This window comes from Medicago sativa, chromosome 3, assembly GCF_051527215.1.
Source record: "Medicago sativa cultivar Bolivia chromosome 3, Bolivia_mono, whole genome shotgun sequence".
NCBI lineage: Eukaryota > Viridiplantae > Streptophyta > Magnoliopsida > Fabales > Fabaceae > Medicago > Medicago sativa.
This window is the reverse complement of record NC_140751.1, coordinates 2,858,840-2,879,146: the sequence shown is the minus strand read 5'-3', so window position 1 is coordinate 2,879,146 and position 20,307 is coordinate 2,858,840. Positions and strand designations below refer to the sequence as shown.

Below are 20,307 nucleotides of genomic sequence, written 5' to 3'. Positions count from 1 at the left end.
GACTTCCAACCTTTGATTCTGATTTTGACCAATTGCATCTGGTCCTTTGGCTCTCATTTTGCTAATATTGTAGATGGAATAGTCTCCACTTTAAAGAAACAATTTACTTTTGCCCTAGTCTCCAATGGACCAAATTAAAATTATAATTCAACATGTAATGCATAGTGTTTCATTCAATTATATTTTTGTAATCTATACCTATTAATAAAGGGAATACTATTTTTTGGTGTAGCCTTTTTTTTAAATCCCAAAATGCCCTTTTCAGTTATATTTTCTACACTATTAACTTCTCATCCCACACAATCAATTAGATTTAATGCCGGTTACTTACTCTCCGTTAACTTCTCACCTCATAGAATTGTTAATAACTGCTTCCCCATTCCGATTACGGAAACACACGTTGCTACATACAATGATACAATCATCAATTCTACCATTTTTTTCATTTACAATTTCTATCTATTGTTCCTATCAACAAAAAAAAAAAATTCTCTATCCATTGTTATTCTTATCTCTCCATTAATTCATTTCATTGTCAACCATTTTTACTCAAAAAAAAAAAAGGACATTTCATCATGGAATGATGTTGTTAACTTACGGTAAATCATTCTTACTTCCTACAATTGTATGTACATGACTTTATTATCTCTTTCTTTCCTGTCAAATTTCCACCACTTTGGTACTCTTTTATTTCTTCTCTGTATACATTCTTCTATCTTTTTGGTCATGAACCTTCTTACTTACAATTGTTGTTAATCTCTCTATAGCTTCTTTTTTTTTTTTTATTGTTGTTAATCACTCTTTTTATTTCCTTCCTTTTTACCTGTTATTTATTTACTATGAATTTTGTTTATGGCAGGGGAGTTTAATTTGTTTGTGAATGAAGATGCCTCAAAATTTTGATGTTAGTTTAGTTTTATAATATAATATCGTACACTTCTTTTTTCCCTTTTGTTTTGATTCAAAGTTCTCTTTTCCTTCCTTCTATAAGATCATATACTCTAACACCCTCATATCCAACCAGATGTGCATCTTCAAAGTTAATTTGCATTCTCTTTTGAATTTTAAGATGATTATATTTAGATCACAAATAGACCTCACCTTGCATTGATGCTATGATATTTAACTTTTACTCTATAATTTGAACACCTTTGGTTTGAAGGAGTATAAATATCAGTGATAAATTTTTGCCTATTTTATTGTTTTAATCCTTGCTACTGCAATAAGAAAATAATTTTTGCTTTAGACTTTTTAGTTATGGACTTAATGGGTTTCAGTGGTTGCGTTTAGTTTTCCATTCAAAATGGTACATGATTTGTGTTAATTTTTTCCCTCTTATATTTTCTATCTTCTTTTTGTTAAGTTTATACATTTTCACATTCAAATTGAGTGTTGTTGGTCTTTTCTTCACATTTCTTATATGAATGAAGGCTATTTCGGATTCCTCATAACTAATGTACAGGAGCCACATCAGCCTTACACCCAGTCTTGATATTCTAGAATAATGCAACAACCTTGAAAGAATGAGTTAATAGAGTTATAGTGCAAGTAAAGCACAAATTTAGTTGCACAAAACAAATGATGCATGTCCTGTTAGTTAGATTAGTTTAGACATAGTTAAAGCACTTTGAATCTACTTCAACATGAAGTTCCATTATTTTAAACATAGTTAAAGCACATTTGAATCTACTTCTACATGAAGTTTCAATCTATCACTTACATTGAAGGTTTCATGCTACCATGTTTATGTTTTAACATCAGTTAAAATATGTGAAATTTTGAGTTGATATGATAAATATTGATATGAATTGCTTTACAAACTTTGGATACAAAGAGGTTTGTTTACTGATTTTAGATAAAATATTTTCTTAATCTGTTTCTACAAACGGATGCAATGTTTTAATATGTGTTAATTACCATGACATTATACTTGGGATGCATATTTCATGTCATCCATATACATAGTTATGTGGATATAAAATTATACAAAAGAAGAGTAAATATATTGTATACATATGTTATTGCAATACACAAACAAAAAAAGAGGATAAAAGGGCATCAATAAATCTATATTCATCAGGTTTTTAGTTCTTATATTTGTAAATGACAAACTATAAATTAATTTATTTTATACAAAAAAAAAAAACAAGGTAAAGTATATATGCGTTAGCGCAGTAAAAAAAGCGAACAGACGGGCACGGGAGTGCCCGTCTGGACGCTAGTAAATATAAAAGAAAATAACACTACTAAATCCATATCATAATATGACAATTTTAATTGGAAATCTAGGAAGCAATACACCACAATTGATATCTAATAGTTCCTTACACTAAATAAAACTAATAATAAATAATTGAAAAGATAAAAGTGAGATGAGACAACAAGATTCTCACATAGAAGACTTGAATTATAGTTGAGCAAGTTGCTGAATGTTGATAGGATAAACAAAATTGGTATTGCCATTAAAAGCCATCCTTCCCATAAGAATGTTAACTGCTTCTGTTGGATGAAATGCATCCCAAAACACATAACGGTTTCTATTAGGACATGGAGTTTGGAATGGTAGACAAGTTATTTGACCTCTGTTTCTTCCAAGGCCACAACACCCTCTATTCACATCAGTAAATCCTACACACAAACAAACTTAACTGTCAATCTCATGTTGCAAAATGTGCATTGTAAAGTGTTTTTTTGACATATCTTATAATCTCAGATATAAAAATATATTTTGACAAAATTTGACAACAATTTTGCTTGTTAATGCAGTTCAAATATGCAATGTGGTTAATTATGTTTAGTGGAAGATTAAGACACATGACTTGGTGAAACAACTCATTAATCATATGTAACTAACCACAGTTTTAAACGTCATCAACAATGATTTTAAGATATTCAAATATGTATCATATCCATTAACCATCTAAATTGTTTTCAAATATACATAATTTCTAGAACCGATCCAACATGTTTAAAGATCTAAAGCAAATTTTATGATGAGGTCTTTTTAAATAAAATAAAAATCCAATAATAAAAATCCAATTTTACCGGGTCTAATGTTTGAACCTATGTCAGAGGGGATTTGACCGGGTCTAATGTTTGAACCTATGTCACAGAGGGGATTTGAGATTCTCATTTTGATAATTTTACCGGGTCTAATGTTTGAACCTATGTCAGAGGGGATTTGAGATTCTCATTTTGATTAAAGATGTGAGGCGATTAAAGATGCGAGGCGAGCTTTTACCGGGTCTAATGTTTGAACCTATGTCAGAGGGGATTTGACCGGGTCTAATGTTTGAACCTATGTCACAGAGGGGATTTGAGATTCTCATTTTGATAATTTTACCGGGTCTAATGTTTGAACCTATGTCAGAGGGGATTTGAGATTCTCATTTTGATTAAAGATGTGAGGCGATTAAAGATGCGAGGCGAGCAGATGTGAGGCGAACATCCTCAAATTTTTTTTTTTGGTGGTGTCCAGGGTTCGAACCCCTTGGTGGTGTCCAGGGTTCGAACCCCAGACCTTGCATATATTATGCACTGTCCTTATCAACTGAGCTAAGCTGACGGGGACATCCTCAACTAATGTATCATTATAACTAAATTAAATTTTTGAGGCATTTTCTTGACTCAAAATACCGAAGCCTAGAGTCTTAGCTTGATTTGCTAGGCCCGGCCATAATGATTTCATTTGTTCAAATATAAGTAATATTTTTTTTGGTAGATAGACGAAATGACAAAGCCATTATAAACTCACACACACAAGTGGAGGTACCGGGGTTCGAACCCCGGTCATGGCATCCGGCCTAACAATTTCGGCATTTTGCCAGTTGAGCTAGGACTTCTGGATCTGAGCTAGGACTTTTGGATCAAATATACGTAATATTTATTAACCATAATTTGCGTTTAAACATAAACAAAAAAAAAAGTTGTAGTTAATTACCTACCGTGGAAGTTTAATGAGTTGCAATATCTTATTATATTCATTAATCATCCGGTGTATGTAACACATATTTAAACCATCCAAATTATTATCGAAATTTGTTGTCAAAATTGTACGTCAAATTAACAAAACTCGAAGATATTTTCTATATTCTAAAACAATGCAACACTCAGATTGATATATGCTATTTTATGTTAGATTCATACCATATGATCTTGCATTGAAAAGAATTTCCTGAAACATGCGGGAACTGTCAATGAATATGAATCTGGAACCAGGTAGATTATCGTTGAGATTGCTCAACATGGCCTTCACATTTTCATTGAAGGGTTGCACTAGCATGTTCACTTGTTCAGAGCAGCTTCCACTCGTACTTTGAGACAATATGCTTGGAGTACATCCCAATAGCCCTAATCCAGCAATCACAAATTTCCTTGCTCCAAGATTGTAAAGCCTCTATGACAAAACACATCATGAAACAATCATTTTCCCTTGAAAATTAACCTTTGACCTATGAAACACGGATACGAACATGGACACGGCACAGACACCAACACTGCTAATAATTTGAGAAAATCACATAATTCAGTGTAATCACATGTGTCGGTGTCGGACATCGACGCGTATCCGACACTGAAACACGCCTAATCCGAGGAGTGACCGTGCTTCATACAGTCTTTGACAAGAATGTAGTTCTAGGTACTTAGAGTGAGTAAGAAATAAAAAATCTTACAGTGAGTTGGTGGTTATATGTTTGAACCAAGAGATCTGCATACTGTTGTCCATTGTACTGATTTCTGGTGTTATAATTAGGCATAAGGTAGTTGTTTAGGTAGTCATTGCTTCCCATTCCAACAAAGAATATGCACCTTGATAGTTGTGTGGCCATATTATCTGCTCCAATATTTCCAGTAAGTTGATTCAATGTATTCTCAAAGTTTCTAAGTTGTTCATCAAATGGTATGCGCCCAACCTGCTCAAATTCAAAAGATAACCAATTAATTATTCAGTGGTGACAAACATTGATTTTGAATGAATTAGATTTGTAAAATTGAGTCTGGTTTAAATTGATGTGAATCTAAAGTAATTTATTTTTGGATTCATCAATGTAAAAGCGGATTGAACGATACATTCAAGGCTAAAAGTTAATTCTAGAAACAAAAGATACCAATTCCTGCTTCAAGTTAGAATCGATTCTAGAAACAAAATCAGTTATACTCTTATAACATTCAAACATGTCAAAATTATTTCTACACTTGGCAAGTGACAAAATGGATTGTTTATGTTTCTTCAGAATACAAAATGCAACCGAATGTTCTATTAGGGTTTTTACATTGAGTCTAACTCGTCCTTTCAAAATCGTCATGTAAAGTGAAGAATGTGACTCATTATAAACATTTTTCCAACCTTATCGCTTTTCCCAATATTTTTCTTTTGCAAATAATAAAATCAACACTAAAAAAATAAAAAAAAAATCTTAGTAGTTTACTGACAAAGTTTCTTCCTGTGTCATCAAGGATTCCAGCAGCAGCTGAAGCATAGTTTACTCCATGAAGCATTTGATCCCCTGTGGCTCCATTGTATGCAGGAATTAAGGGAAGTCCAAGCAGTTCAGCTGCATTAATGAGAAACAGAAATCAATTTCAAATAATAGTATATGATGCATAATTCATAGCAGGGTACTTTGGCTAGTTAAAAAAAGTCTCCCAAACGAGTATCTTTGTGACACTCTTTAAAAATTCCAAAATAAAAAATTATTTTATTAAAAAGTCAAATATTTCAATTTTCAATACAATAGTTACACAAATTGTCATAAAAGATTAACATTTAAAGGTCTTAAAGAGTGTTTCGTTGACACTCGTTAACATTTCCCTTAAAAATATATTAGTGAGTAAAAAGAAACTAGGGTCTGAACATGAACAATTATTAAAGCCTGATGAAAATCTTACACATTTTTCTAAGTAAATGCTAAAATTATTTTTAGAAAGCCTGAAAAACCTTAAAACATTTTTTAAAGTAAAGTTCTAAAATGTAGCTTGATGAATTATTCAATACTCCCTCCGTTTCAAAATGAGTGTCGTTTTAGGTGTTTACACACATATTAAGAAATGCAATGATTAAGAGAAAGAGAATGGTTATTTTACCAAATTATCCTTATTAACCATTGGTTAGTTTTAAAAGTAATACTTTGGAAGTAGTGTGCAGAATATTAATTGGAGGGTACAATTGAAAAGAAAAAGTTATTATTGCATTGGAAACTGAAAGCGACACTCATTTTGAAACAAATTTTTTTGGCTAAAGCGACACTCATTTTGAAACGGAGGGAGTATTAATTATATTACGTAACACAGATTTATGTATTAAATATTAAATTGTTTTTTGTTTTTTTGTTGTTGATTGGTTTAATTAATCTACCTAATTTGACTAGGCAGAATTACCCAAACTACAGACCCTACAATGTCCTATTTAATGCACCTTTTACTATAAAGAATGCTCATGAAAGAGATTTGTCTAATCTTTTGGTCATGTGCACCAACCAAACATATAAAACACAGTCATTTATTGAAGCAGAAAAGAGAAAGTCATAGTCATTGTTAGATTTTACTTCAGATTATAGTCATTGTTAGATTTTGCTTCAAATTAATTAAGACTTAGGTGTGGTAGTTGTTTACCCTATTGATTGGTAGCCTTGTAGTTGGAATAGGACAAAAAATGACAGCTAGTCCTCAAAACTCAAAAGACACTTTTAAGCCAAAAAACAATAAGTTAAAAAATATGAATGAGTTAAATTTATACTTCAAAATTTGCCAAGACAAAAAGTCCTTAAGCTTGGAATCTGAATTTTGTCACTAACTATAGCTAAGTTACAAATTAGAAGAATGTTACTTTACAAAATTTCTTTCTAACAAAGTTATGCATGTAAAGCTTATTGCCAAAAAACACACTAATTTAATCAACTCCCATAAAAGCTTCTTTTTGCTTATAAATAAAACTAACCTTGAGACAACAATTTATATTAAGAGAAGGTTGTCAACTTAAAAATTGTATAAATATCACAAACAAATTTGAAATGGTGTAAAAAGACCAATATTTATATCTCTTATGTTATGTAGCTACTAATTCAAGAGATTCATGTGACATATTGAATCCATTTTCTATTTGTATCCATTTGAAATGCACAAAAAGGTCTTGCTTGACTTAAGATTAGTACTTCAATCATGCATGGAATGTGATAATGAAAAACTATGGATGAGTAAGACAATTGATGAATAAGAGGGTACCTATCTCATCAACAATAGTGTAACCATTTGAGAAGCGACCAGTCGGTCCACCATTGAAGTCAATACCATATGGAAAATAGTTAGCTTTAGCTAATGAAGCCATGTTGTTATTGTTACCATTATCAATAAGTGAGTCACCAAATATGAACATGGCAGGAACATTTTGGCCTGTGACTGCACCACTTAAGACCATGATAAGCACCAAGAATATTTGAGATACTCCAAACTTAGCCATCAACAAGTTTCTAAGTTCTACAGAAAAATAGTTACTAAAAGAACAAAACAAAGAAAAATAGTTAATATATTGGAATGTCTTTGAAATGAGGGGGAAGTGTTTAATAGGAGATGAATGGCATTGGTGGTAGTTGAAGAGCAATCAATTTTTTTCATCTGTTGTCTACCTTGCAGTAATTGTATACTACTAGTAATCAATTTGTTGTAGCTCCCAACAATTGTGCACAACTTTTTGTACATTTTCAATGTTTTTATTTATTATTTCAGAACAATAAAAATAAAAAGTAAAGTGAAACACAAAACATCTGTGCTTCCTTCATCTCATTTTAATTGTCATTTTAACATTTTTCTATCTTAAAATAATTATCACTTTAAAATATTAATACAACATTTATTATTTTTAAGTAGTCTCCCGTAGTCTTCTAGTGTGATGCGTTCCATGATTTGCTTTGTCGACAACTGTTTAAACCTGCATCACTAATATAATAACTTGCAAGGGAATTTCTTGAACAAGAGCTTGCGGTAAAGAATTATACTACAAAAAAGGAAAATTATATATACTGGCGGAAAGATGGACACTGGTCCGCTCTTTTTACCGTGCTAACGTGTATGTATATTTTATTTATGTTTGTTTATATAATTTTAATTACAAATTTTATTTTTTTAAAAATATTAATGGAAATTATCCGTACATCGATTTATGTATAAATTAATGTCAAAGCATATAACGAAATTATTCATCAACTCGACATATTTTAGTTTGTCTGTATATAAAATAAAAATAAAGTCAAAATCATTTTCTTCTTGATTATATTTATAGTGACACATACATACATACATACATACATACATACATACATACATACATACATATCCAGTTTTTTTTCCTTTATCCTTTAAAAAATGTAATAAACTAGATGAGTATATATATTCTGACTTTTCCATATTATACACTTAAACAACCTTTTCTATAATAAAGATTGTTTTTTGAAGAATTATAATAAAGATTGTTGTTGGTGTTATTAAAAAAAAGAATTTAAATTATATATTTTATGTTATATTTTTAGTGTCATTGAAATAGATAATCATGGTTAGTTTGATTTGTTTAATTTGAAAGCAAAAAGTGTTTATATTTTTACTTTTAATCAAAATCAAAATTTCATAAAAAAGAAACACCGTTCATAATTTTCAAACGTTAGCGCAATAAAAAGAGTGAAAAGACGGGCACAAATTAACTTTTAAATATCCTATTATATTAACTTTTAAATTCTGTCAAAAAAAAACTTTTAAATTAACTTTTTTTTTGACAAATTTAAATTAACTTTTGAATTGCCGTTAATTGTACATCTATATTAAATTTTAAATATCCGACTATATAATCAACTTTTGATGGTTAACTTTTTAAATTTAATTTAACTTATGAAAAATAGCATAAAGATGGGCACTATCATGTCTTTCTATCTACTTTTCTATGTGTTTAATTATACATCTATATTATTACATCTCGTTATATATTTGTTAGTATATACATCCATTTAAAGTGAAAACTGTTTGTCTTTTTCTAAATAAGATATTGCTCTTTTTTTTTTTTTTTTTCTTTTATCATGTCTATAACCTTTTTTTGTTTTTGTTTTTGTGTGTGTGTGTCTTACCATCCGGTTCTCAGGAGAAAGTGGTTCTGGTAATTCGGAGTTCGGTCAGAATACAAGTAAAGTCTAATGAAGAACTGATTCATCCAAGAATTGAACCAAGGTTGTTCTTATGAACAATTCCTCCTTGATGAAACTTATTAACCAGTTTGAGCAAAACCATTTTATTTATAACCATTTTCTTCAATGTCATCATATCTAAAACCGTTTCCTTTAAATATGAGAGTCAACAAATTTGTATTTATTGCAACCCGATCATAATTAATAAATTTAAAAATAACACTAATTGAAAGTAATTTATGTATAATAAAAGAAGACTTTACCAAAAATAGATGATGGCAATATTCCTAATTCCTAACATTGTCTGGTATTATTAATAATATGGGTAATGTTAACTGGTGCCCCCGGGGCACTGGTTAAGGAAGCAAATATAGTAACATCACATTGGAAATTGTGTAGTCAACTCGTTAAAAGTTAAAAAAATTCTTTTAATTTAAAACTTCCTTTTTTTTGGTTTCCTTAACCAGTGCCCCGGGGGCACCGGTTAACATAACCCTAATAATATTTGTGACAACTCCATAAAAGACCGACTAAAGAAAAATATTCTAAATCTTTTGTCGTCTTTTCACTTTTCCAATTTTTCATTTTAGATAATAGACAAAATGACAAGTGTCATTGGAAACTCACACACATAAGTGGAGGAGTTTTGAACCTCAATCCCTACGTTCAACCTATCAATTTCGACATTTTTGTGATTTGACCTAGGATTTGTGGATTTCGGTCTGAGCTTATGTGCAAGGTGATTGTGTAGCACTTGTGAAATGTTATATTCTCGATTTTTTGAAAGGAAAAGTGTTACGTCGTCGAATTTTTGAGGACAAATAATCATTTTCATCCTTGAATGTGTATTGAGTAACCATCATAGTCACTAAATGTATCCAAATTTAAAAAGTCTATGGTTATGCACTTTCTTACTTAAAATACTCTGACGTTAAGATGCTCCATTAATATTATTGTATTGGTCCCTCAATATACTTACTTACTGTAATATTAATCCCTATAATTACTTATTGTCATATCAGTATCTATAAGAAACAGTTTACTTTTAAGGTTGAGGGGTTTTGTAATATCCCGCCTGACAGTATCGGTGTATTACCAATCGATCGTGCTAGAGGATTAATATTTCAAAAAGCAAGTTAATGGAAAAATATTTTATGACATGTCAGCTCTTTACGGAAGAAGTTTCAGTATAGTTCTAAACACGTTCAAGGCAAGGGCAAAATGGTAAATTCATGTGGAAAGGATATTTATTTGGATAAGGAACCAAAAATATCTCATTTCCAATCTTCTTTCTCTCTCTAGGTTTTGGCAAGAGCTTTCTCCTTCCTCTCTCTTCTCCATCGACCTCTCTCATCTCTCCTCACCTCATCAATTCATCAAAGACTATTGGTTGGTAATGATTTATGCATCATGGTTTCTTCTTCTTCTTCCTCAAGAAACAACTAGAAGCTTTGGCTATTTTCATTACTTCCCCGCCTCACCAAGAGAAGTTTATGAAGCTAGGATTTGGTTATGGATCATGTGGAAAATATGAAGAAACTAGAGTAAGGTTCTAACCTATGTCCTTCCAAGACATTAAAATCATGTGGAAGCTTGATTTGGTTTAAGGTTTTGAAGATTGCTTGAACCAAGAAGCTAGGGTTTGTTAATGAAGTGGTAATTTGAAAAAGAAAACCTAAAGATTGATGATCATCAAGGATTATGGTGCTTGAATTGCAAGAAAAGATAGAAAGATGATGTGGTTTGAGCAAACGAAGTAAATGATCACAAGTTAGGGTTTTATCATGATTGAGCTTGGAGCTTGGAGTTGTTGCAAGAAACTTGTTAGGTGAGTTCCATAGTTAGTTTTTCCACCCTATGGGTTTATGTTTATGTCATGCTAGGGTGTTATGAAAAACTATGAAAATTCTAGAGTTATGCATGAGATTGTTGCCTTTCCATTGTTATGCTTTCTATATTTGTATTTGCTTGCTTCAAGAATGTTTTTCAGGTTTCCTATTATCACTAGAGATGCCATATGCCTTGGGACACTTAGTGATGATGATTTTTGGTTTAAAACATCAATTATGCAGGGCTGAAATGCATCAACTCGCCACGGCGAGCAAGGAGCTCGCCACTGCGAGCAAGAGCAGCAGAGCATGGTGGTTGCTCGCCACCAACTCGCAACTGCGAGTGCTAGGCGAGTAAACATGGGCTGCTGCCCTGTTTGCTCGTCTTGCCTTTCTGTCGTGCTCCGGTTCGGCTTTCGCTCACGTAAACTTTTATAAATGTAAACCCATCATAACTAATCCCCAAGGCATAGGTTTTCCAAGTAAATCTCTTGTAAGGTGAAGCAAGTATTTAATAAGATGGTAAAGCATAACATATGAGAGAATCATGTCATGAATTGGGTAGTAAATTATCCATTAAGCAAGGGAAAACTAGAGCCTCGACATAGTGGTCGAGAACTAGCTAGTTAGCAAGAATCCTTAGGTGATAAGGCGCGAAGTATGATATCTTTGCACATGAACAAGATTAAGTTTTAGCAACACTACTACAGAAATTAGTTTTTACATCAGTTGGAATTGACTTTTTACATCAGTTTGTAACCGATGTAAACTGATATGATGTGGTATGTTCACATCTTTTTACATCAGGTACGAACTGATGTGAAATCTTTTTTTCCACATTAGGCCTTTATTGCACTGATGTGGTATGCTCTCTTTAAAATTTAACAGCAGGGTTTTCACATCAGTTTTATGGTAGACACTGAAGTTAAACATGTATACTTCACATCAGTCCTTTTACCCACTGATGTGAAATCCAAAAAAAATTTTAAAAAAAATGCTTACCAGATCAGCTTGAGACCTCTTTCCTTTTATATTAAAAATAAGAAAAAAATATTATGGATATTTTTATGCTACATCAATATTTTTTTATATAAAAAAGTACATGCATATATAAATACAATCAAAGAAGTTATATTATACTAATATCAACGTAAAGCTATAACAACTTTGGGCAAAATATTTATCAAATTATATATATATCCCAATCAAGCATAGCCACATCAGAATCAGAATTACATAATTACAACCTAACTTTTTATTCCCAAATTCATATAAAATCAATAAGGGAACAAAATATCCAGTTCTAGCTATTATGGATCAAAATTATACAACTCAGTCAACTAAAATAAGTTTCATTTAAAGTAAACTTAATAGTATGATCTAGGAGAGTAAACCTTAATGATCTGGATCCTGGGGCCTCTTGTTCCTCAAATCTGCACCAAAGGGCATTGCCTATTAGGGTCTAGAAAGTATATGAAAGTGTATGAATGCCTACAACAATAGGCTTCAAAATCATCTTTCCAGTACTTTTTTCTATCATCTCGACATGTTAAAAATGTAAGCTGTATGGGGGAAGAGGGATACGTATTTGTTAGGAATCAACAAGATTAACACAAGAACATAAATAGAACTACAGAAGATGTGCTTACAGTTTGGCATGAGAATCACATAATGCTGATTGCCGCAAATCAATTAGACGGATTGAACCCTTTGAACTGCTATACGCCAACGTATTACAATGTGTAGGGTGGACATATCTCGGAGCCTCCAACTGTAAGTCGTTATCATTATCTGATTTTCAAATACGGAAAAGGGTCAACTCCCAAACAAACAAATATACAAGTTATACATTTATTTAACATGTATTTAAAGGCATGCAAATAGTACAAATATTAATATAAAGTACACAAAATGTCAACACCCAAAACAACAGTGGACTCGACAAATGCACGACACCCTAAAGGTTGACCTATATGCGACACAAATGATCTGGATATCACCTCCCTTATAGGGCGACAAAAGTTCTTCGTAGATAATTGTGGGCTTCAACCAATTATGAACACTCCACCGTGGCTCCAACCAATTATGGACACCACATACCCCAAGGGTCCCAACCAATTATGGGCACCAAAAGGAAACTATGTACCAAATTCTAACTTCTAAAATTAACACTATGACATAGTATCTATTAAAAAGTTCATGGTCGTTTCTATCGTTTTTATTTAATAAAAATGGAATTTTACGTCAATACATAGTCATCATTTATTTTTCTTTTCGGTGCTCAGGCAAGATTTCACATTAAAAACATTAATAATCTAATAACTCCATTAAAACTATAACTTTGTGAACACTAGTCATGTCATTCAATTCCCCACCATAAGAGGAATTTAAAATGTATTAAACCAATAGCCTAATCAAAAAGAGGCAAACCAAAAATAATTCTCTAATTCAAACTTATGATAACTTTTGTTTTCTTCCCAAAACTTAACTGAAAGCTAGAACAACACAAATTGCAATCATGCTCTCTTACATGCAAGAGGTTCACATCAATGTTCCTTTTACACTTAAATGTTTGACTACTATTTCAAAAAAGACCCTTTTAACTTAATGAGGATTAATAAAATAGCAGTCCATTTGTACTCAATGGTTAAATTCATATTGACATAAATTACACGAAATACAGAATGAATTCCATAAGGGAATGAAAGAAAAATAAGTAAATGCAAGAGCAGTAGTTACTAAAATTTGAAGATACTTTTAGAACAAAGCAAAAACACAAACTGGACTATGGGTTTAACAATTCAAAGTTTTTCCATAAACTACACTAAAAGGTGTCAAGGACATAAAATAGTTGAATTCTCTAACAATATGTATTACTGAAAAATTATAGCAAGAGTGAAGAAAGTCTTACTTATATGATGTCTAATTGCTGGTCCTTAATTCTCTTTTCTTTCCCTTTCAAGAGTCTCTCCAATGATACCTTTCTCTATCAGTTCTTTTCAATTTTTCTAAGTGTAGAATCAGTAAAGAAATGAATGCATAGAATGAGAGAGGCAACCGACTATTATTCTTAGTGAAATAACCCTCCCACTAACCCCTTCCTAAATGAGTGGCACTGTGCCTAAGAAGTGGAAAGTGAAACTGACCATGTAACTAGGAAAGGAGGTTACATTGTTTTAAATACATGTCCCCATTTCTTTTCTACAATTATGGATCACTCAAAATAATTAATTAGTTTAATAGCAACATGATATAAAGATGAAGAGAGACGTGCTACAGGTACATACTACACACATTGAAAGAAAAAAAGAAAGCCAGGCCTAGTCATGATATGATACGGTTAACTACTAGTGCATAAGGTAATTGAATCAAAGACCAAGTCATTTTTCTTTATCATAATAATAGGCATAAATAGTGCATAAGGTAACTACTAGTGCATAAGGTAATTGAATCAAAGACCAAGTCAGGCCTAGTCATGATATGATACGGTTAACTACTAGTGCATACTACACACATTGAAAAAAAAAAGAAAGTCAGGCCTAGTCATGATATGATACGGTTAACTACTAGTGCATAAGGTAATTGAATCAAAGACCAAGTCATTTTGGGCCCATACTCACATTTGGGGTCCTAACACAACATGTAGTTCTTTCAATCACCATAACATGATCAATTTCTACTGATACTGAAAAATTGGGTGCGATAATCTAGAAAAAGTTATGAAAATATGACATCAACTTGGGTTGGTTCTACTCGATGTGTAATACAGTGTGAGCCAAATATTTTCTTTGGACCGTAAATTTGAGCCTGGACCCAGCTCAACTTATAAGATCGACCGAGGTCCAACCAAAATTAAATGGATTGGCCCAGGTTGAATCATCAGGCTATCAGTCTAGGTCAGGGTCATGAGCATTAGAGCAGCCGTTAGTCGGTCAACTAAAACTTGTAATATATTCTTTAACATTATGAAGTTGAACTAAATAGGTTTAGTGTTCTACAACTAGAGAAATGTTTGTGCCATGGGGACAAATTTATAATCAAGCTTACCTGTCAGATCCTCCATGTTTACAGGCTTTACATCAACAATATTAAAACTTTGACTGCTTATTTCCAGGTTCCAGAGATTTATTCGCAAATCATCGGCTGATATTAAAGTTTCATCATCACTATAAGGTAAGAGCAACATGACACCATCCAAATTTGATCAGTATCTATAAAACTATGAAAAAATAAGTAAAAAATAAGGTACAAAAACTCATAGTCATCAAGTAAAGCACCAGATTCCAAAAAGACAAAACTTACTAGACTATAGCATAATACAATGTGTGCACTAAGAAAGCTAAATCACCTGTTATTTGAAATTGAATTGATATGATAATCGTGAGCATGGGCATAAACTCTACGACATCGAGCCACCAAGCTGGTTTCATGAAATTCTAATTGACAATCAACAAATATGAACAAATATGAAATCAACAAGTAACAATCAACAAATATGAAATTCTAATTGACAAATCAACAATAATAATCAAAATAGATACAGAAACAAGACATAAAGGACCATAGTAGAACCTGTTGTGTATTGATGTCAACACCAGACAACCAACCCATAACCTCCATGGGTACACCAGCCCTACCTATTATTGATAAAAAAAAAAACACAAATTGATGAAACCCTACTTTTGAAATTGAAATACCCATGATTTAATTAAGTTAAAATTGAAACTTTATTATGATTAAAAAAACGAATTGACAAAACCCTAATTATGAAATTGGATAGCCAATGATTTGAATAGGTTAAAGATCGAAACTTTACCGTGTTTAAGCATCTTGAGGAGTGCGAGGGAGGAGATGTAGAATTGTTCGGATGTCAACACCCGACAACCAACAGCCAAAATATACTTCCAGAAATCCTTTTTTACGCTCGTTTCAAAAATCACACAAGATTTTACAAACACACACCAAATAAACTTAGATCTACAAATTAAGATTCAGAAACATTTCCACTTATACCACTTTCGTACAAGAAAATGAACACAGACAACAAAATGATACTGGATCTATGCTTTTAACGAAGTCTCGTTCAAGAAGATTACCTCTGGTTTTGATCGGAGAATAAAGCTTTAACGATGGAAAACTTCTCTTCGGATTCACTTGTTCTCTTCACTGATCCGAGCTTTTTGATATGTACCACTGTGGTTCGAAATCGGCTTCGGTTTCGTGCCTCCGTTTGCTTCTGTTCACGTGTTCGATTCTTCACATTTTCCTTGTGTTAAATCCAGGATGTGTTTGGTTCGAAGAAGAAGTGAAAAATGATCGAAGAAGAAGTGAAAAACGAAGAAGGGTTTGGCGTTGTGTTTGGTTCGATTGAGAATTACAGATTGGGAATTGTGATTGGATGGTGGTGGACGGTGATTGTGATTTGGAATTTTGTGAAAAACTGAAGAACGAAGAAGAAGTGAACAAAAAGCGTGGATGTGTTAGGGATAAGGTAAAGGTGAAAGTTTGTTTTTCCCTCAGGCAATTCTCTTCCACTGATGTAAAAATAAGATAGGCAAAGTTTTCATTTAAATTGCGAAAATGCCACCGCGTGTTTTTCCCTTCATTTCAATTATGCACTGATGTAAATGGTACATGCTATTAACAATTCCCCTCATGTGCATATGTCAACTGATGTAAAAAATCACAGTCTGTATGTTTCCCTTCAGTTATTTTGCGACTGATGTGAAAACTAAAACCCCCATGATGTAAAATATATATTTTGTAGTAGTGCAAGCATGTTAAGTTATGGATTGATTAGTTAATCTTTCCACCATGATCAAGTACAAGCATGAATAAGTAAGACTTTACCACTAATCGGATCGATCAAGGTTCTGAGGTAAACATGTATGTATGATTAGGTTTAACCTAAATGAATGACAAGACCATGACATGAATAAGTAGGTGGCATGTCTCTTGCAATCCATGAAGGTATGGATTCAAGGGGTTCTCATCATGAGAACGATTCAAGCCGTAAGGGAGCCGCACGACACCGAGGGAGTCCGATGTACGTACATCGGTCATGATGGGATTGTTCTCGGGGTTACTCCACCCGGGGCTCTCCGTAAAATGAACCAAGATAATAATTGTTTGTTTAACGCTAACATAATATGAATGAACTTATGTACGACCATGCATGTTAGATTTATGATTATGTTCATGATTATGCAAGAATGAATCCATGCACGTTTATGTTTAAGAATAAGAACACTAGGTGCTATAAGACAAGTACTAGGCATGGAATAGAGCAAGTAAAGAACATGATACCGTTGACGATCTTAGGTTTCCCCTAATCGTCCGGTTTAGAATCGTGCCATGATTATGATATGTTTAGGCCTCGATACGTAGAGCGTATCCTTGGCAATGCGGTCCTAGATTTCCCCTCGGCCGCCATGACACGTATAAGAAGTGAAGCCTATAACAAGTGAGATAAGCCTATGACGGGTCTAGCATGCACTACCGTCTAGGAAACATGACCACACACGTATAATCAACCGTCAGGTTGTAATGTAGACACGTGGTGACCGTAGGTTTCCCCTGAGGTTACCTATAGCCTAGGATTTAGGGGAACTCACTGAGACATTATGTCTCATCCCAATCCTTATTTGTTTCAGATATCAGGTTGGACGTCAAGGTAGTAGCCGGATGGATATTTCAGCAAGAGCTCGTTCGTACCTGAAGCATGAAGAATATGGATCTCAAGGATGTATTTATTTTAAATAAGATAAGATATGATGTATTGATATTGTACGAACGTGTTTTGTTGTATATAATTCATTCGAAGTTTTTATGTTGTATATTTTAATGTATCCAATACTAAATTCAACGCACGTGCTAGACTTTCTAGATACGTCTAGTATGGGTGTTATAGGTTTCTTTAACTTCAGAGACTATTTTGTCTAACCGGGTGCACAATCAAGGGCTATTTTATAATTTCGATACATTTAGAAACTATTGTGACTACTTTTACACAATCAAAGACAAAAATGACTATTAATGATGCAGATTCCCGACTAAAATAATAAATAAAAAAAACATGAATATATTTAGACCCTAAAGTATAACCGTCTTCAATTTAGTCTCTAAAAAATCGTTCTTGTTATAACTATCTAATTTAAACAGACAAGTTTAAGTACAATAAATTTCATTATATATAGTTGTTATGGATAAGAGACCTTATATTCAAAATAAAAGATAATTTTTTTAAGGAACAAAAAGCTAGTCAAAATAAAATTGGCTTTATCACATTCTAGCAACACAATTTTTTTTATTAGTTATGTAAAAAGAAGAAGAAGATGGAGGTAAAAGTAGTAGAAAAAAATACAAAACAATTGAAAATGGGAAACTAAACATCTCATACGTAAAATCTTTAAAATAAAAAGCTTCATTTGAAATAATTAACTGAGTGCACATGGCTTAATTTATTAGGCGTGGGGAAACTTAATTACAAATTTTAAAAGAGTAATCTATGCATAACCTTAAAAATATAGTAAAATCAATGGAAATATAATTAACAAAAATTAAAGTAAGAGATGAAGATATAACACAATTGTCGCACTTTATAGAATGTGGTAACATAGAGATATCTTAAAACATCACTAATCCTAATGTTTTTCCATAATATGCTCTTGCACATATAGAACCAATGGTAGTTGTTTGCTGACACGGATGCGAGCTATGCACAAAGGGGTCAGCTGACCCCACTCTTTGCTCTTTTTTTTTTTTTTTGCAACTAATAAAGAAGTATTTTAATATGTTCACTCCATGTTAAATCTTGTGTTCACCCCACTTAAACACAAACTAATGCCTTATATGTTAACAAATACTCTCTCGGTCCCAAATTACCGTTATAGGAAAAAAAATTGTCCCAAATTATTGCTTTACAATATCAATGAAACATTGATGTTACTTTTCTTGTTAAACCCTCAACTATTTATTATTCTCTCTTCTTTCAATCATTTAATTTATCTTTCCAATACTTTTTATCAAGGATAATTTTGTAAAAATAAAACTCATAATATCCATGTCCTATACAAAATTAACTACATTTCTTAATATGTGTGAAAGCCCAAAACGTCATATAATTTGGGTTGAAAGGACTAGTATATACATATTATAGTTGTTAAAATATTATTCCTTTGTACTGCACTTTAAAAAGAAGGATAAGTGTTATCTCTGTTTTTGTAAAGGCATTTGTCTTTCTCCTTTTGACAATGACATTTGGGATTTAACGTGCAAAAAGACCACTTTTTACAATATCATGTCGTTGCATTTTAATGGATTTAAACCCGTCACTGCTCCCAACTAATCATAATGAAATATTTTATAAGCAAAGTCATGTCATCATTGTCATTACACTTTCTCTCTCCCATTCGTAAATTCTTTTCCTTTTTTGGTGATATATATATATATATATATATATATATATATATATATTAAAGTAATTCCTCTTTTTCTATTATGAAGGGAGAGTGAAATATATTCAATCAAATATTTTTATTATTACATGGTCGGTTAAGTTTTTTTTTTTTAAAAAAATGATACAGAAAAACAACATTAATATCTCCCCTCTCAAAACAAAAGCCATATACAACTTAGCTCCAGGAAAATTTTTGCAAAATCTGGTTGTCGATTAGAACGCTGGATTCGCCATCGCTTAGAGGAAGGAATCATGTCATATATGTGTGGTTGTCGTTACTTGCATCCTTCAACACATAGTTTCATTTTAAGTGGATCGAGCAAGGTATGTAATATATTATGAATCGTACACACATATTTCGTTTGTTTTCATTTAATTTAGATGAAATAGTGTTGTCAAAACTTAGAAGAACTATCTAGACAATGATGCAAAAAACTCATGTTCCATATTTGTAACAACACTAACTGCAAAGAGAGATAAGAGAAGGGGAACTATCATGGTAGAGCCGCATACCAAGGACATTGTCAATGGATTATACTACGAAGTTAACCAAACAAATGTGTATCAATGTATGCAATGTCGTTTGGCTAAAATGCATATATTTTTTTTTTGTTATTAAGGCATAGTCCATGTACTATAGTTAAGACACCCAATCAATCAAACAAGCTTATTTGACTTTTTTTTTTGTCTATTTACCTTATTACCTTTATCTTTACTATATAAATTTTGAAGTGTAGCTAAAAAAAACCGATAGTGGAAGATGTTAAAACCAAAATGAAATCCTCCAAATAGAAGATCGAAGATAGTGGAAGACAAATTGCTTAATAATAAGAAGCTTATATTCAAAATATTAATT

The 20,307-nt window shown here is 32.1% G+C and overlaps 1 protein-coding gene and 1 long non-coding RNA gene across 5 annotated transcripts; both read right to left on the bottom strand.

Annotated features, from left to right (window-relative positions):
* Positions 1–2,255: 2,255 nt before the first annotated feature.
* LOC146934917 (GDSL-like Lipase/Acylhydrolase superfamily protein) lies at positions 2,256–7,537 on the bottom strand. Its single transcript, XM_085750165.1, has 5 exons — positions 7,222–7,537; positions 5,434–5,555; positions 4,674–4,913; positions 4,147–4,396; positions 2,256–2,628 (listed from the first exon to the last, which is right to left on the bottom strand). The coding sequence occupies exons 1-5, from the start codon at positions 7,454–7,456 to the stop codon at positions 2,408–2,410; spliced, it is 1,068 nt and encodes a 355-aa protein (XP_085606291.1). The 5' UTR covers positions 7,457–7,537; the 3' UTR covers positions 2,256–2,407.
* A 4,635-nt stretch (positions 7,538–12,172) lies between these two features.
* On the bottom strand, positions 12,173–16,511 carry LOC146934916 (uncharacterized). 4 transcript variants are annotated; one of them, XR_015030073.1, is made up of 8 exons: positions 16,090–16,511; positions 15,810–15,906; positions 15,566–15,630; positions 15,342–15,429; positions 15,041–15,159; positions 13,905–14,001; positions 12,643–12,784; positions 12,173–12,426 (listed from the first exon to the last, which is right to left on the bottom strand). It is a non-coding gene; the product is annotated as an uncharacterized LOC146934916 (long non-coding RNA). The 4 variants fall into 4 exon arrangements; XR_015030075.1 differs by lacking the exon at positions 13,905–14,001; XR_015030072.1 differs by lacking the exon at positions 16,090–16,511 and having other exon boundaries at positions 15,810–15,995.
* Between the last annotated feature and the right edge of the window lie 3,796 nt (positions 16,512–20,307).

Bases quoted from the DNA above. Each gene is read 5' to 3' on its own strand.
- LOC146934917 (XM_085750165.1), bottom strand. From the start codon at position 7,456: ATGGCTAAGTTTGGAGTATCTCAAATATTCTTGGTGCTTATCATGGTC. The intron at 4,914-5,433 runs GTCAGTAAACTA...GAATTTGAGCAG, and splicing joins ATGACACAGGAAGAAACTTT to GTTGGGCGCATACCATTTGA. The intron at 4,397-4,673 runs GTAAGATTTTTT...GTTTTGTCATAG, and splicing joins CATATAACCACCAACTCACT to AGGCTTTACAATCTTGGAGC.